This window comes from Schistocerca cancellata, chromosome 2, assembly GCF_023864275.1.
Source record: "Schistocerca cancellata isolate TAMUIC-IGC-003103 chromosome 2, iqSchCanc2.1, whole genome shotgun sequence".
Taxonomy (NCBI): Eukaryota; Metazoa; Arthropoda; class Insecta; order Orthoptera; family Acrididae; genus Schistocerca; species Schistocerca cancellata.
Genome location: NC_064627.1, coordinates 457,123,588 through 457,143,353, shown reverse-complemented (window position 1 = coordinate 457,143,353; position 19,766 = coordinate 457,123,588). Strand labels below are relative to the sequence as shown.

Genomic DNA, 19,766 nt, shown 5'->3' with positions numbered 1-19,766 from the left:
TAGCTAATTGGAAATCTGGATTATCCGGCACGAAAATGAATCGTCGACAATATCCAACGGCAGTTGTTGATCTCTCTGGCAAGAACAACGATGCTGCACTGTTGATCATCACGAGACCACTCTATTCGCTGTGGGGAATTCTTGGTCTTATGCCCATGAACTGCAAAACTTTAGACTTACTGTCATTTTTATGGTTTCTGATCGCGCTTTGCTTTATGCTGTATAGCATATACATTGCATCAGTCCAGTTTCAGATCCTCCCACGTGTCATCGTCGTAACGAGTATGGGTGTCAGGTTGATGCAGTGGTCAGAGTACATCGTTCTCTTCGGAAGATCAGCATTTGGTAAACTGGGGCACATCAGGATATATCTTCATAGACTAAAATATGTCGACCAATGTCTCCAGCTTGAGAACAGAGACAGAGGAAAGGCTATTGGTGGAGTCGTATTTGTGAGCATGGTGACTACACCTGTTATTTTAAGTGCGACAGTTATCAAAGTGCATGACAATATTACAGAGCAAGATCGTGTTTTGTGGTACATGACTTACGTCATCTACACTGTCATTTGTACACTTGTCTCTCATCACTTTACGTTGTTGGTGATGGAGCTACTATTGCGCTACAGAGAATTGAATAGGCAGCTCGTCTTGACAATTTGTCCAAATACTGGAACAGCAGGGTGTGCAAATGACTGCCTTACAGACATCCTCCTTTACGAGCCTAAGCTGTCCCAGAGGTCACGAGATGCAAACATAAACGACCTCCGCGCAGCGTACGCTGTTCTCCATCGTGCGGCAGAAACGCTACAGCAACATTACGGTCCTGCTGCGGCGTTTATGGTGGCCGGTGCTTTCTTCGGCGTCATCTACAGCTCGTACGAAATAATTGCACTGCTTGTAGAAGACGTCGAAAGGATCCCCGGTGTGCTGAGTAATTCCCTGCTCGGCTCTTCCCTGTGGCTGGCCTACCACGGAGTGAAGCTGGTGGCGGTGTCCATGTGCTGCGCCGCCGCGTGCGACGAGGAACGCCGGACGGGAGTCCTGCTGCACAGGGCGGCAACGGCGTTCGGTCTGTGTGGGACGCCGCTACCAGAAGCAGAGGCCTTCCTGCGTGAAGTGCGGAGGGGGCCGCCTCTGAGCTTCACCGCCGGCGGCTTCTTCCACATCCGCAGGAGTTTGGTCATCTCCGCCTTGGCAACCGTCATCACCCACATAGTCATTCTGACCCAGTTTGGCATCGAGCCATCGAGGGCGTAATGTTGGGCCGTTGTTCTTTTGAGAGACAAAGAAGGGAAAAATCTCTCATTGGATGTTGGTCCATTTAAACTTCTGACTACAGAAAGAGTTTCCGTTTGTTAAGCAATGAATGGTCTTGTATCTAACGCACATCTCTTAATGCACTAATAAGGAAACCAATTCAGTAATCATGTACTTGGCCTATGCCTGCTAGGAGAGATCTTAGATTGTGTAGTGTAGCTTGTTAGTGTGTTGGGTAAACTGTCGTTCTGGAAAAGTCCCGTTGTACTGGTATACTATGTTTACGTACACAAAACTATCATCAAGAATCCCTCTTGGTCATTAATACTTAGGTGATTTCACTTCGTGAAGCAAAATTTAAAAATTTGTCATTGTTCATTAACGTATTGGATATAAGCATATACAGTAGCAAAAGTGCAATAAAGAAACATCCTATTGTAATATTATCTAGGAGTTGACTAATATTCGACTGGTTGTTTGCTCGAGTGGTACACAACTACGTCTCCGTCCGGTGCCCAAAACTGTAGATTTTAAGAGCGCAGACATGCAACTAACGGTTCTATTTTACAAAACTGTGTTTTAAATTTCTGTAACTTTTAGTCTGTCTAAAAGTGCCAGACATAATTTTATTCTCATATGCCTGGTAATTAATTCCCTTAAAAATCAGCATCTCTGAAAGACCATTAAGACTTTTTTGATAGTGCTATCCATTTAAAATCCTGTTTTGTGGGGTTGTAAACTCTTTAAATCGCAAATGATGTTGTCCAACCAGATACACTAATAAACGCCATGTATTTATATCTAACTAGCGACCCATCTCGCCTGCACGCAGGTAGCACTAGTTGCTTACACCTGGACGATTTGTTTGGTGCAGCAGTAATAAATGATCCACACAAACCTACCTCGTGACTTAGTCTACCTGTTGGTGAAAACCCTATCAAAATCTCTAAAGTAGTTCGTGAGATGAGCCTTCACATACAGATATAAAAATGTGGCAGGTTTCTTAAATTTGCAGTAGAAGGTTTTGATCTTATTGTAGAAATTATCACTACCCTGCATCAGTACCATGCGTTCTGGCCGACTGCACCAAAAACTGTAAGACATACATCAGTTTTTTTTAATTTTTTACTCTCCTGTGACTGTGGTGTTTAGTTATAATATCAGGCAAATTTGTGTGTCTGTGACTTTCAACTACGCTATTTAAAATTCCATTATAGTTTTTGTCCATGTAGTAGTGTTTAGGTAACCTCTGGTTGGATACAGTATTTCCAGATAAGTAACTATTCTTTTCAGGAAATAAAGTTAGGTGGTACTTAGCAAAGTTAGAAAATGAGCTCAGCTATGCAATTAGCACTAGTGCAAGGACGTTGCAGAGAAGTTGAAATCGAAGGCTTGGGAGTTTATCAGACCCTAATGACAGTGGTAACAGACAACCTGTGTGTATGTAGTTTACGTTGGTTGAATGAGGTTAATGAATGGCTAGTCTGTCATACAATTCTTTCAATGAATTATTTACAGATTAAAGTGTCTGAAGAAATCCAAAGAGATGAGAATAGGAGGGGAACAGTGTTAATGGTCAGAAATTGGTATCTGAACTTTAGGTTGCCTCTGTACAGTGACAGGGGCACACAAATGACATAGTTTTGTTCCACCTCTCTCCTAAGCTACGCCCTGTCAGCAGTCCCATGTCTCCTCTTCTAAGCCAACGGCAACCCCTCTCCACTTTCGCTCACCCTTCCTCTCTCCTGCAGTTCCAGTGCAGTAGTTTACTGCCCATTACTTTATCAGCAGAGTAAATCCACACGCCAACACACACACACACACACACACACACACACATACACACACACACACACATACACACACACACACACACACACACACACACACACACACACAAACGTACATGCAAATGCAACATTTATATCTCTCAGCCCCTCCCACTATTTTACAGGATATTAAAATGAAACTGCCAATTGGGATGTATTATGGCCCTGCCATATTCTTATGTGTTCTGCACCTGAGGACAATTAAAGCTTGATATTTCTACATTTGATGCAAGACCCAATGGACTCTAAAGTTAAATCTCACAATGTTATTTCCATGTGTAAGTTGTATGTATTAGTTATCATAGACGTTGACAGTACTGACTAACTTATAGGATAAGATATACTTGACACCTAAAACACATGTGTGGGCTCTTTTAATTTCTACATCTAAATTATCTGTATTATTTATGAAAAATATATAGAGGTATTGACAGTGTATGTGTAACTTTCATGTTAGGATGCGTATGACTTCTAAAATATTATTGTGGACCCTCATATTAAGTGGCTCAATGTTGATATCACGCCTATTTCGTCTGTAATATTTATGAAAGAGGTGTAAAGATATTGACATTTAAATTGGAGGCTGTAGCTATGTTTCTGGTGTTACAAGAATGAAAATTCATAACCTGTATAAGCTCTATTTTATGGATTCAGAAGATAACTGCGTCATGTTCAACACTAAAAAAATATAAGTAAGCTTATTGACTAGTTAGTACAACCATTTTTATTATTTTTGATCTTGTGCCTATTTGAGTTCATTTTCCTACGGTGCTTTAAAAAGGAAATTTCAGGAAAGCAGTGAGATTTACCCATCAGATCTATGGTGCTAAATTTCTCTAAAGACGTTTGCAGACCGTCTCGTATTTCCTTTCCATAATCAACTACTAAATAATACCAAGACCTAAGCACCTTTATCCAACATAGTCTTATATTCACACATTGAGCACAGTAAGGAATACAAAAATGATGCGTTTCGGAGAGATTTTTGATGTAATGTGTCGCTTAAACGGAATATTTTCGTAATATGCGGATATAACTATCAAAAGCACCACATACGATGTGTTAGCTTTGTAGACACTTGGATAAATATGCTTGGTTTGCTTCTGTCAAAGAGGACAATGGAGAAGGTTCCATATAGAGCAATGTACAATCTCTGACTGTGGATGAAAATTAGATCTTTGCTCCAAAATAAAACAGCACTTTCAAGAAACATAAAAAATTATATTGTTTTTCCACAATAGTACAAAACACTTGTGGCTCGCTTATTCTCACTACTGATTACTGATCGGCCGCTGTGGCCGAGCGGTTCTAGGCGCTTCAGTCCGGAACCACGCGGCTGCTACGGTCGCAGGTTCGAATCCTGCCTCGGGCATGGATGTGTGTGATTTCCTTAGGTTAGTTAGGTTTAAGTAGTTCTGAGTATAGGGGACAAACGACCTCAGATGGTAAGTCCCATAGTGCTTAGAGCCATTTGAACCATTTGAACTGATTACTGTACCGGTTAGGGTGCATTTGTCGATCACAATAGTTCGATACTTGTACCCAATAAGACGAAAGGAATAGTGGACCCTCAAATTAAATGTCACTATGTTATTTCCTCACCGAAATTGTTTGTATTGTTGATCTGTAACAGTCAAAAACATGCTAATGGCACTTATTGCCTCTCGTTATATAATTTGAGGGTTAAGGCACATTTGGTGATGACTGACTGACTTACGTTGTTGTACAATGGAAACTACTTGACACTTCGGTGAAATAACATATTTAACTGTGATTTCAACATCAGAATTTTGTACACGAACATAAATAAGAAACGAGGGTTGCCATGCTTTCAGCTACGTTTTAAAGTCTGCCAAACATTATAGTGACCGTGCCAGGGCATTAACTTTATGTTAAGTACAAAACAGTTGCCATCTTCTGCTGATAATGCTAATTTATGATTCATACAGTGGAAGTCGACGTTTAATACACTTAACAGGGAATGACCCAATCTAATGCGTCAAAATCTACCCTGAAATTTTTCGCACAGAAATAATACATCGAAAGAAGTGAATTGTCAAAATTTTAACTTCAAAGGCGTACTTCAATTATTTTTAAAAAAATCTTAAAATTACTAATTTTTGCTGCACGAAGATTCTCTTGGAGCAGCAGTTTGTACATCCTTTCTACATCTACATCTAAATAGATACTCTGCAAGCCAACGTGAGGTGCGTGGCAGAGGGTACCCTGTACAACTACTATTCATTTCCTTTCCTGTTCCACTCGCAAATAGAGCGAGGGGAAAATGTCTGTCTATATGCCTCCATACAAGCTCTTCATGGTCCTCACGTAGTGTTTGTTGGAGGCAGAAGAATTGTTGTGCAGTCAGCTTCAAGTGGCGATTCTCTAAATTTCCTCAATAGTATCCCTCGAAAAGAATGTAGCCTTCCCTCCAGGGATTCCCATTTTTGTTCCCGTAGCATCTTCGTAAAAGACTTACGTCTTGTTCGAACCTACTGGCAACAAATCTAGCAACTCGCCTCTGAATTTCTTCAATATCTCCCTTTAATCCGGTCTGGTACGGATCCCAAACACTCGAGCAGTACTCAAGAATAGGTCGCACCAGAGTCGTATATACGATCTCCTTTGTAGGCGAACTGCATTTTCCTAAAATTCTCCCAATAAGCTGGAGTTGACCATTCACCTTCCTTATGACAGTTCTCATATGTTCGTTCCATCTCATATCGCTTTGCAACGTTACGCCCAGATATTTAAACGACTTAACTGTGTCAAGTAGGACACTAGTAATACTATGTTCGAACATTATAGGTGTGTTAATGCTACTCATCCGCGTTAACTTACATTTTTCTGTGTTTAGATGTAGCTGCCATTCATCACATAAGCTAGAAATTTTGTCTAACTGATCTCGTTTCTTGCTACAGTCACTCAACTTCGACACCTTAGCGTACAACGTAGCATCATAAGTAAACAACCGCTGATTGTTGCCAACCCTATCCGCCAAATCATTTATGTATATAGAGGACAAAAGTGGTCCTTTCGCAGTTCCCTGGAGAATCCTGACGATTCCTTCGTCTCTGATGAATACCTTCCATCGAGGATAACATACTGCGTTCTACTCACATATCTGTGAACTTATTCCATATGCTAGTACCTTCGTTAACAGCCTGCGATGGAGCTCTGTGTTAAATGCTTTCCGGAAATCTATAAATGTGGAATCTGCCCGTTGCCCTTCATTCACAGTTCGCAGTATATCATGTGAGAAAAAGGCAAGCTGAGTTCCGTAAAAGCGATGGTTTGCTGATTCGTTGACATAAGCTTCTCAGTCTGAAGGAAGTTTAATAGATTCGAACTGTATTCTGCAGCAAACCGAAGTGCAGGCGCTTTCCTGCCTAACGCTTGAACTGGCGAGTAAGCAGACACAATCGTGACAAGAGAATGTAGCACTGCGTTGTGTGAAGTCAAAAATGCACATACGCGATTTTTTAAGCACATCAGTCATACAAAAAATGCCTCAAATCATAAATTTTTCCAGTAACTTGTAGTTCATAACGACAGCTAAAATATAACTGTTACACAAGTGCCCAGTGAAGGGAAGACACTCAAGGAAGTCTATGGTGCTGCGTTACAAACAACCCCCATCAGTCGGGACTTCAATTTGTCGACTGAACTATTTTATAATAATTCCTGTAGCATCGTTCTCATAATTGTTATTAATAGATGTTGTACGACCAACTAAACAGTTCCTTGTTTATTCCCTGTAGTCATCACAAATATGTGAAGCGTACACTGGATCAGGAAAACAAAGATTTTCCTTACACCGCCCACAACTGATAACAGAAAAATTACTGCCTTTAGGCGCTTGGCAGTAATTATTAGTTTTATTTAGACAAAACTAGGATGGTGGAAGGAACTGTCATAGTCATTGTTCTGCATATTATGTTGCATACTAGGCATACTTGATCAAATTCGTATAATGTGGTGGTGCAAACTGACAATGCACAAATACTATTACGCTGATAAACCTAATATGACTAAGAGCTATTGTAAATTATGTTGTTTAAAAATTTTCTGAAAAATGCTTTTTAGCGACAAGCTGAATCAAACTATTAGTTATGGGCGGAATCGACATTATATTAACAATCTTTTCTTCATTTTCCTAAAGACAGAGGTGTTGTTATGTCCATGCCAAAAGTCCAACAGAAACAGTAAATTATCTTCTGCAGCTGTTAAGGAGACGTTTCGGACATAATACAGAAATTTATTCTCTCAAATTTTTCAAAATTTTGTTACGTCGGTTAGGATACTTTTGCAAGTAAGCAGCACTTTCGTAAATTTCCGGACCTATTTTGACTTGATGTTCTTGATGAAAGATAGAAAGCTGCAGAAACAGTAATCTATTGTTGTATACGAATGTGCTATAGCCTTCAACGACTGCAAGGCGACTTGTTTTTCGCTCGAAAGTGTGGTTTGTACGCAGATCTTGCACGAAACCTGATTGTTTGGCTTTATATGCAGTATTACAGGAGACAACAATAAGCTTCGTCTTATGTTAACTACGAATTTCTCTATATTATTACCTATTAATGGTATCTCCTCCACACATTTCCTTGAAGTTAACTTAGTAATTTTGCGACTTCCTTTTCTGTGTAATTTCCTGAATCGGCTTAATTAGGTCGAAGAAGCCTGGAAATCAGTAATATCCATCTCACTTCCAGTTCAGAGGACCAAGTCTCGTATATCTTACTCAGTAACGATGAATTGACTCTCACGAAAATTTCTAAGTCTGTAGAATATTTTTTCTTTCACACTTCCGTGATTTTCATTTTGGCACGTATTTCGAAATTTATGTAAGTCTTTCTTCCATTTATGCAATTAACGTATGAAAAGAATACAGTTTTGCGCTCTGCTGAACTAAGTCCTTCGTTAAACCGAAACATTTACAGCCTACCGAAACATTTACAGCCTTCTTCTTGTCACTGAAAGCTGTTACAGTAATGTTTGCTTTGGACTAGGAAGGTACTGTCATTCTATTCTCAACTTTATTTAGCACAACAATCATTGTACGAACCATAATTCACGGAACCGTCAGAGTTCTTTTCTTTTTCTTCTAGTGCTTCCACAATTTCTAATGAAATGTCGACATCATTTCAATGAATGTCCATGAAATTAGCAACTAGGTAACATATATGTAGGTCTACAGGAGAAGCAGGTAATTTCGATTGTATACCATGTTCTTTATATTTAATTGTTCCACGGTCGAAAACATTAATCGGATTCTACGGTACTGCGAAGCTGTGGAACCTGCGCAAAGACAGGCGTTTTTGGCAAAGCACATACAAAGACAACACAAAGAAAATTAATTCCGTCCTACCTCCATTTTTACCACTTAGTGGCAGTGCAAAGGCAACTGCTAATTATTGTGGATATTAAATGAGTTGCAAATTCTACTGCGAACAATTGTGTCAGTGGAACTATCAACGGGAATCGAAATTCAGTTTAAAAATTACGACCATATTGTGCCATGTTATATGTTTTCTGATGCGCTGTCAACCAAGGCTATGCACTTTCCGAGTTGCGCATAGACTGTATGCTACAACGATGGTATACGGGTATACATTTCTCTAGCCACCTGACGGGCCACTAATCTGGCAATTTTCATTTAAAAAGAATGGTTGCAGTTTTTCTTGGCATCTAAAATTTCGACATAGTTGTTTGATTGTATTCTTCATGTACAAAAAATTTCAGGGCGGTTTCGACATGTCGGATTTGACCCTTCTTTGTTAGGGTCAAATATATCATCCAATTTACAGTTGTAAATCATAGCTTCAGCCAAGAAAGACGTAAATGATGCTCTTTGACGCATTTTAGGGTAACTTTTTGGAATCGATAAGATAGTGACTGATATCGTTCTTCGTCTTGTGCTTGTTTTTTGACTAAAAATTTGTTATATATCTTTATTATATAAAAGGTGAAGTTCCGTTCGAAAGCCGTACAGTCCAGAATCGGTTTTCTAATCAGGCAAAATCGTCGTGAGAATTAAGACAATCGTCCTACCCATACACTAGGTTGAAGATACCCATTCCGAAAAACACGGTGTCCTGCTGCGTGAAGAAGTTGGTAACTGCTTGCTGCATATCCCCGTCTGACAGGAATCGTCGACCCCATAAGACCTTTATTAAGGGACCGATTGTGCGATAACCACAAGGGGCAGATCAGGAGTATAGGGCAGGCGATGGAGTGTCCCCCACTTGAAATGGTTACGACGTTTGCGATGTGGGGATGTGCACTATCACAAAGCTGCAGGAAGGAGCTTGGCGCACCATTCCATAGCGGTGGTTATCGATTGACGTACTTCCCTGTGCTCATTCTTCATTCTCTGATGGATGTCCACCGGTATTTGTCCTTCGGCTGTCAAGAAAAGAATAACACCACGTTGGTCCTTTTTGGACGCAGTTGGTAATAACTTTGCCGTAGTTAACGTGTCCACATTTATCACATGCATGCCAGGACGTAGCCTGTCGCCTGTATGAAATTACATATGACATAGTTGCAATATAGTGAAAATGAAAGAAATTTTGATTTGCAGTCGTATGGCAAAAAAGGGCTATACACTGTGGATGATCAACAACGCCATCGAAAGGTTTAAACTCTTGGTGGCACTATAGGCCATCAGTCATACCTAATTTAGCCAACACCAGCTACTGTACATTGCTGGCCTTACTTTACCTCAGTTGTTGTTTCGTTAGACGGTTCAGTTCTTACTTATTGTAGTGAGTGCTGCCGTTTATTGCTGTTGTGCTGTGTGCTGTTGTGACAGTTTCTAACTGTGGATAAATTTGTAACAATAAAAAAAAGGAAAACCGATATTGATTCGACCACTAGCGTTTAATAAGTTAAAACTGTGTACGCGCTTTTATGATAACCTAATTACCTATCTACAGCAGTTTAATGTTAGCACTGGAGTCGTTGTTTGGAGACTGGCAGGACTTTCGGGTTGCTGTAGTTCATTATTTCACAAGGCGGCGGAGCGGTGAACATCACTGTAAATAACTTTATATTAAAATCAGGTCATAAAAATACCCTTGAATTTGGTGTGTCACCCAAAAATCGCGTCGATAAACAAAACTATAGCCAAAATGGCGATGGTTGCATTTCCTTAGAAAAATTTCTCGAAATTCTACTATTAGTAGTCCAAATGGCAAAATATCTCTCTGTATAGTCACACAGGTGGTACTCAATTCTGAAAACCAGATCCGATGTGGAACGATGGAGAAGGGTTTATGGAGAGCGGAATGGGTATGTGATGACACATTTTATAATTATTTCGTCTCTAAAAGTGCTTTTCAGAGGGCTACTTGAATTCGTGCGACTCGACTGCATCCTGCACCCCTAACCCCCTTCCTCCCCTTCCGGAATCTATTTACAGTCTTGTAATACTACAACAACTGAAGCGTTTTCAAATGTTCTCTGATTTTCTTCAAACTCTAATGTTTTTAATTTGTAGAAACAATTATATAAAACAGTAATTTATCCATTACTTTGGTAACAGAAAATATCTTGATTTGGGAGTAGTTGTTCATCTCATGGGCAGGCAGTATTTTATTTTAATGATAGTTCGCGTCAGATTTCGACAATATGCGTAGTTCAGCGATATTTACGTTGAAAGGCGGCTAGATAAATGGTTCAAATGGCTTCAAGCACTATGGGACTTAACATCTGAGGTCATCAGTCCCCTAGACTTAGAACTACTTAAACCTAACTAACCTAAGGACATCACACACATCCATGCCCGAGGCAGGATTCGAACCTGCGACCGTAGCAGCAGCGCGGTTCCGGACTGAAGCGCCCAGAACCGCTCGTCCACAGCGGCCAGCGCGGCTAGATATTTCACTACAAGAAAGATGTTCTGCTTGAAATGTCTTACTCGTACTATCCTTGGAATAGAGAGTCCAGCTGTCACAGCTCCCACTTATTTGTAAATAAACGTCTATAAGCGACAACGTATGTTGTAAATCGCAAAGTTCATCAGCAACCATGACTGTATAACGATATTATCACGGCTAAATACAAACTGCTTTATGAGGTCGCGAGAATCAAAATCCCAAGATCCCAAAACTACACTCCTGGAAATTGAAATAAGAACACCGTCAATTCATTGTCCCAGGAAGGGGAAACTTTATTGACACATTCCTGGGGTCAGATACATCACATGATCACATTGACAGAACCACAGGCACATAGACACAGGCAACAGAGCATGCACAATGTCGGCACTAGTACAGTGTATATCCACCTTTCGCAGCAATGCAGGCTGCTATTCTCCCATGGAGACGATCGTAGAGATGCTGCATGTAGTCCTGTGGAACGGCTTGCCATGCCATTTCCACCTGGCGCCTCAGTTGGACCAGCGTTCGTGCTGGACGTGCAGACCGCGTGAGACGACGCTTCATCCAGTCCCAAACATGCTCAATGGGGGACAGATCCGGAGATCTTGCTGGCCAGGGTAGTTGACTTACACCTTCTAGAGCACGTTGGGTGGCACGGGATACATGCGGACGTGCATTGTCCTGTTGGAACAGCAAGTTCCCTTGCCGGTCTAGGAATGGTAGAACGATGGGTTCGATGACGGTTTGGATGTACCGTGCACTATTCAGTGTCCCCTCGACGATCACCAGTGGTGTACGGCCAGTGTAGGAGATCGCTCCCCACACCATGATGCCGGGTGTTGGCCCTGTGTGCCTCGGTCGTATGCAGTCCTGATTGTGGCGCTCACCTGCACGGCGCCAAACACGCATACGACCATCATTGGCACCAAGGCAGAAGCGACTCTCATCGCTGAAGACGACACGTCTCCATTCGTCCCTCCATTCACGCCTGTCGCGACACCACTGGAGGCGGGCTGCACGATGTTGGGGCGTGAGCGGAAGACGGCCTAACGTTGTGCGGGACCGTAGCCCAGCTTCATGGAGACGGTTGCGAATGGTCCTCGCCGATACCCCAGGAGCAACAGTGTCCCTAATTTGCTGGGAAGTGGCGGTGCGGTCCCCTACGGCACTGCGTAGGATCCTACGGTCTTGGCGTGCATCCGTGCGTCGCTGCGGTCCGGTTCCAGGTCGACGGGCACGTGCACCTTCCGCCGACCACTGGCGACAACATCGATGTACTGTGGAGACCTCACGCCCCACGTGTTGAGCAATTCGGCGGTACGTCCACCCGGCCTCCCGCATGCCCACTATACGCCCTCGCTCAAAGTCCGTCAACTGCACATACGGTTCACGTCCACGCTGTCGCGGCATGCTACCAGTGTTAAAGACTGCGATGGAGCTCCGTATGCCACGGCAAACTGGCTGACACTGACGGCGGCGGTGCACAAATGCTGCGCAGCTAGCGCCATTCGACGGCCAACACCGCGGTTCCTGGTGTGTCCGCTGTGCCGTGCGTGTGATCATTGCTTGTACAGCCCTCTCGCAGTGTTCGGAGCAAGTATGGTGGGTCTGACACACCGGTGTCAATGTGTTCTTTTTTCCATTTCCAGGAGTGTATAACTCATATATTTAAGTATTCTGATTTTTTCACGGATAAATTTGGTTTCTACAGTTTCAAGTTGACTGTTGAAATAATCCTTAAAAAATAAGTTCTTGATCATTTAAGGAACTATAAAGTTCCAATTAAGGAAATGTAAAGCCAATATGGAAGCTGCTAACTTTTTATATTAGCGGTTAAACTCCGTTAACATTTCTAAAATTTATATAGTTTAAATAAAACATTACATTTTCACTGTAAAAATAATATATCTATATTTATAAATACCTAAAAGTAAAAATACTTCCTTAACATTAGAATTTTAATGGAATGAAAGCTATTTTATTAACCCTTCCGGTTCCCTGATGGAGAGAAGGCTTTTTACACAAACAGTGGGAATCTACTTAATTCATACATCTTCGCAGCAGTCATTCGCCTCTGTCATCTACGGCCCGTGGTGCACCACAGTTTCCTTGGCACTGATTTTGGACAGCGCCACTTGGAATGCACAGTATACCTTAACCATGGTGACATTTGAACAGTTTATAATCTTAGCCGTTTTCGAAATGCTTCCAAGCCCGTACCGAAAGCTAATGATCATGCCCTTTTGGACGTTAGATAAATCGCTGTCTTTCCTCATTAGGACAACGACTGGACTGTTTTTCGTTGACACCCTCTATAGATCCTCCACTTCTAGTGCTGCCACCTGCGGCTTGTGAGTGTTATTGGCCGTTGACGTTGAACATAGGCGGCGATGGCTGCACCGTGTATATATGCTGACGGAAAAAAAATCGACACGCCAGGAGGGATTTGAGCGACATAAACGAAATATGGTAGGCGTTTTTCTACGTCTGGAAGATGATGTCTATTCCGATTTCGCGCCGGTCGATTCAGAGAGCGCTACTAATGCGTGTACGAGGTAGCAAATCAGGTTTGCTTCAAATATATTGTGTAGCGGTCGTAGGCGTTAGTTATCGTAGACATTGGACATGGTGACGTGATGTTAATCAAGGAGGGCTTTAAGGCGACAAAGGCACCGTTATCAACACTTCACTGAGTTTGAACGGGCTCGTGTAATGGGTCCACGAGAAGCTGGATGTTATTTCTGCGATGCAGAGGAAGACTTGCAGGAATGTAGTAGCACTGTACATGACTGTTTGCAGCAGTGTCCAAGAGAATGTACAGTTGCAAGGAGCCCGGGCTCCAGTCAGCCAGATGGCACTACCGGAGAGGAAAATCATCGTGTTCGGTATATGGCTTTGACGCATCGTACAGCATCTGCAGCAGCAATCTAAGCATCAGTTGGCACCACAGTGACTCAACGCACTGTTACAAATCAGCTACTTCAGGGTCAGCGCTGTGTCAGACGCCCTGTACCGTGCATTCCACTTACCAGAGACCACCGCCATTTGCGCCCTTAGTGGTGTCAAGAGAGAGCTCATTGGAGAGCAGAGTGGAGGTCTGTCGTGTTTTCTGATGAAAGTTGGTTCTGCCTCGGTACCAGTTATGGCCGTGTGTCAGTTTGGAGGAGGCCAGTCGATGATAATGATGATGATGATGATGGTCACGTTTGGTTCGTGGGGCGCTCAACTGAGCGGTTATCGGCGCCCGTAGAAATCCCAACCTTTGGTCAGTCCAAACTCGCCACTTTCATGAATGATGATTAAATGATGGCGACAACACAAACACCCAGTCGTTTCGAGGCAGGTGAAAATCTCTGACCCCGCCGGGAATCGAACCCGGGACCCCGTGCTCGGAGGCCAGTTGAGGACCTGCAACCAACGTTTCTACGTGCTAGACACACTAGAACTATAGTTGAATTATGGTCGGCGGTGCGATTCCGTATAACGGGAGGAGTACTCTCGTGGTTATCCGACGCATCCTGACTGCAACTTTCTACGCCAGTCTCGTGATTTGGCCTACTTTGCTGCCATTTACGTACAGGATTCCAGAGGTTGTTTTCCAGCACGATAGCGCAAGCTCACATGCTGCAGCTATAACTCAACATACTGTACGGAGTGTCGACATGTTACTTTGGCCTACTCGACCACCAGATCTGTCTCCAATCGAGCACATATGGGACATAATCAAACGACAACTCCAGCGTTATCTACAACCAGCATAAACCGTCCCTGTACCGACCGGCTAAGTGTAACAGCCATGGAACTCCATTCCTACCACCGGTACCTGTGCAAAACAGTACAAGCACATCTGCATGCTGGCTTCCATCATTCTGGCGGTTGCACCCTTTATTAATATACCAGAATTTCACATTTACATTGGCTTATCTCACGCTTACATTAACCTGTGATCTTGCAGTATTAATCACTGCACGAATACATTTCATTACTCCAAGTTAATAATTTTTTGTGGTTCCAATCTCTTTCCGTCCGTATATATACAGGGTGTTCTAAAATTACGACGTCAGACTTCGATGGGATGTAGACGGTGTCTTGACTAACACAATGAGGTGTCCGGAAACGTCATCGAACGACGCTACAGAGCGTCAAAGGTATAGGTGTCGGCACCTGTATCACAGGGTGATTCCGTGATGGTCTTACAAACTTCCAGGATCGATGCAGAAGGATAAATGTTTCAATTTGAGGGATGGGAACCGGAACCTGATTTGAATGAGCCGTACGTTGTAAGCAAAAATCGTTCTGATACCTCTGAGCGTGGAATACGTGGATCTGTACTGGTGTTGCTATGACTGTAATGTAGAGGTGGTAGTATGGACCAAAACAAAAAAAAATGCCCAGTAAACATGGGCTCTAAAATGCATATCTGAGGAGCTATGACCACTTGATCATCTTCGCTAATGTGAAACTCATCTCCTCTATTGAACTAACCCTCATAGCTCTTAACGTATGCATTTTTGAGCCAATGTTTACTAGAATTTTTGTCTTGTTTTGCTCCATACTAGCATCTCTGAAAGTTGCCTGCCCTATAATTTTAGTACACGTATTCCACTGTCAGAGGAATCAGGACGATTTCTGCCTATAACATTCGACTCGCTCTACTCCGGACCAGGGTTTTTACAGCAATATGATACATTTATCCCTATCCATCATCCCAGAAAATCTGTAACATCATATATATATATATATATATATATATATATATATATATATACGAGGGCAGTTCAATAAGTAATGCAACACATTTTTTTTCTGAAACAGGGGTTGTTTTATTCAGCATTGAAATACACCAGGTTATTCCCCAATCTTTTAGCTACACAACACTATTTTTCAACGTAATCTCCATTCAATGCTACGGCCTTACGCCACCTTGAAATGAGGGCCTGTATGCCTGCACGGTACCATTCCACTGGTCGATGTCGGAGCCAACGTCGTACTGCATCAATAACTTCTTCATCATCTGCGTAGTGCCTCCCACGGATTGCGTCCTTCATTGGGCCAAACATATGGAAATCCGACGGTGCGAGATCGGGGCTGTAGGGTGCATGAGGAAGAACAGTCCACTGAAGTTTTGTGAGCTCCTCTCGGGTCCGAAGACTTGTGTGAGGTCTTGCGTTGTCATGAAGAAGGAGAAGTTCGGGAACCAACCTTTGAATATCCCAACTGGTGAACAATTGTGACAGCACTACCAACAGAGATGTCAAGTTGAGCACTGAGTTGTTTGATGGTGATCCGTCGATCATCTCGAACGAGTGTGTTCGCACGCTCCGCCATTGCAGGAGTCACAGCCGTGCACGGCCGGCCCGCACGCGGGAGATCAGACAGTCTTGCTTGACCTTGCGGCGATGATGACACACGCTTTGCCCAACGACTCACCGTGCTTTTGTCCACTGCCAGATCACCGTAGACATTCTGCAAGCGCCTATGAATATCTGAGATGCCCTGGTTTTCCGCCAAAAGAAACTCGATCACTGCTCGTTGTTTGCAACGCACATCCGTTACAGACGCCATTTTAACAGCTCCGTACAGCGCTGCCACCCGTCGGAAGTCAATGAAACTATACGAGACAAAGCGGGAATGTTTGAAAATATTCCACAAAAAATTTCCGGTTTTTTCAACCAAAATTGGTCGAGAAAAAAAATGTGTTGCATTACTTATTGAACTGCCCTCGTATATTCCCACCTTTTGGCGGTTTCTTCAGTTTTAATCTACAGTTCATAACCAATAGATTGTGGTCAGTGTCCACATCTGCCACTGGAAATGTCTTACAATTTAAAACCTTGCCCCTAAATCTCTCTCTTGCCATTATATAATCTATCTGAAACCTTCCAGTGTCTCCAGGTCTCTTCCACGTATACAACCTTATTTCCTGATTCTTAATCCTAGTGTTAGGTTCAAAAAATGGCTCTGAGCACTATGGGACTTAACTTCTGAGATCATCAGTCCCCTAGAACTTAGAACTACTTAAACCTAACTAACCTAAGGACATCACACACATCCATGCCCGAGGCAGGATTCGAACCTGCGACCGTAGCTGTCGTGCTGCTCCAGACTGTAGCGCCTATAACCGGTCGGCCACTGCGGCCTGCCCAAGTGTTAGGTATGATTGAGTTATTCTCTGTGTAATATTCTACCATGCGGCTTCCTCTTTCATTCCTTACCCCCATTCCATATTCACCTACAACTTTTCCTTCTCTTCCTTTTCCTACTACCGAATTCCAGCCCTCCTTACTATTGAGTTTTCGTGTCCCTTCCCTATCTGAATAATTTCTTTTATCTCCTCATACATTTCTTCCATCTCTTCGTCATCTGCGGAGCTAGTTGGCATATAAACTTGTACTGCTGATGTAAGCGTGGGCTTCGCGTCCCTCTTGGCTACAACAGCGCGTTCACTATGTTGTTCGTAGTATTTTACCAACGCTCCTATTCTTTTATTCATTATTAAACCTACTCCTGTATTAACCCTACTTGATTTTGTATTTATAACCCTGTATTCATCTGACCAGAAGTATTGTTCCTCCTACCACCGAACTTCACTAATTCCCACTATATCTAACTTTAACCTATCCATTTCCCTTTTTAAATTTTCAAATCTACCTGACCAATTAAGGGTTCTGACATACCACGCTCCGATCCGAAGAATACCAGTTTTGTTTCTCCTAATAACGACGTCCTCTTGAGTAGTCCCCTCCCAGAGATCCGAATCGGGGACTATTTTAACTCAGGAATATTTTACCAAAGAGAACGCCATCATCATTTAAGCATACAGTAAAGCTGCATGCCCTTGGGATATATGACGGCTGCAGTTTCTCCTTACTTTCACCCGTTCGCAGTACCAGCACAGCAAGGCAGTTTTGGTTCATATTACAAAGCCAGATTAGTCAATCACCCAGACTGTTGTCCCTGCAACTACTGAAAAGGCTTGCCCCTCTTCAGGAACCATACGTTTGTCTGGTCTGTCAACAGATACCCTTCCGTTGTGATTGCACCTACGGTACGGCTATCTGTATCGCTGATGCACGCAAGCCTCCCCAACAACGGCAATTTACATGGTTCATGGGATATATATATATAAAACGACTCCTTATAGCATTGGAGCTCTTCCACATTGAACTGTCTATTCCAATTGTCTTGTCGTTATTCACACTCACAATGCGGTTGCGCTCGTAGTGTTCTTCCACAAAGAAACAATGGTTAGACTTTAGGTAATATCAAGTCTGCAGTTTGCTAATAGTTTGAGTAAGTAAAGTGGACTCCTCCGTGATGCGTTTGTAACAGAATTAGTGTTACAAAGTCGTTTTACAGCTTAGGTTCTGACACAAAGCACCCACCACTTGGCATTTCAAACATAATGAACAAACAAAGGAATAGAACACATCCAATTTCACACTCATGTCAATATGAAAACACACTGCACTACATTTGAAATAGATAACTGATATTAAGTCATTTACTAAAGTGTAATGTAGTGACCGGTTATCTCTAAGGTTCACTATAATTTTTGATAAGTGCCATGCAACCTAATTTTTGTGAGTGTAAACCAATCGCTACGTGAAGAACTTCTAAAATGTCCCTTTACTTGTTAACTGCAGAATTAACAATGGTTCACTCCAGTAATATAGCTCAGAGAAACAACTACTGGCTCTGGATTAAATATTCCTGAATAACAGAAAAACATATCAGAAATTCATTTTGAATAACTGTATTGTTCTTGAAAAAGTGCACGAATTTACTGAGTGGTCGGTTCACAGTCTAAATGGGGCAAACCTGAAACATAATAATTTACAGCACTTTGTGGATTCTTGGCAAGATTTCATTGTTTACAGCTTCATGAATATGCCAATCCAGCTTTAATTAAACTCACTAAATTTTGTCGAATAATGACATTACGGTGTCTTCCACATATAATCTTTTGAACTGGATCATTCAGACGAAATGTGGATCAAGGAAAATCATCCACAAGAATCTTCATGTTTTCGCTGCATAATGACTGCTCCGCAGCCGCATAAATTCTACTTCTCCTCCTGATATTTCGGCTGTGTATCGTTCAGCCATTTTCACAGTGAGCGGAATGACTCAGTCGACCCTCTCTGAAGATGGGTGAGCGATAGACGGCTCAAATGGCAGAACAAGCAGTGAAATTCAAGCGGCTCCACACCCAAAGTTTAATGGATCAAAATCATCCACGCCCCATTAGGTACTAAAACTCATCACCAACCTCTTTCTGTCCTGTGCTACTTCGAGCACAAAGCGCAGTTAACGCCGAAGAGGTTAACCCACCACTTCCAAAAATATTCTTTTTTCTCAACGTATTTGAACATGGATATTCTCACTATGTTTCAGCATTGCTGTTAGAAATGACTGAAAACATACAAATACAGTAAATAAATACAGTAAATAAAAAAACACAGTAGAGTTTACAAGTATTCACCTCACTAAGATTTTAAAGCACTTGAAATTGCGACAGAGTCCTTAAGCAGTGCATTATTAAACAAGTAACAGAAGGCTAGACAGGTCAACATTTTATGAAAATGTCCATTTTCAGAATAAAAACAAACGCTTAACTTTTTCACTTATCTTGTTGTAAAACCTCACAGCAATTCTTATTTCACCAGCTATCGATTGTCCTTAGAAAATACATCATTACAGTGAAAAAATCTGTAGTTGCTTTAAGATAAGTAGATATGAAAATTTCGAGTATGAATCATATGGCATAATGCTCTCCTCTTTGGGAGCTG

General features: G+C 42.2%; 1 protein-coding gene across 1 annotated transcript; it reads left to right on the top strand.

Moving 5' to 3' along the window:
- Positions 1-284: 284 nt before the first annotated feature.
- LOC126154998 (uncharacterized) lies at positions 285-1,259 on the top strand. The gene has a single exon (XM_049916201.1). It carries the CDS (start codon positions 285-287, stop codon positions 1,257-1,259), a length of 975 nt encoding a protein of 324 aa, XP_049772158.1.
- The last annotated feature ends 18,507 nt before the right edge of the window (positions 1,260-19,766 follow it).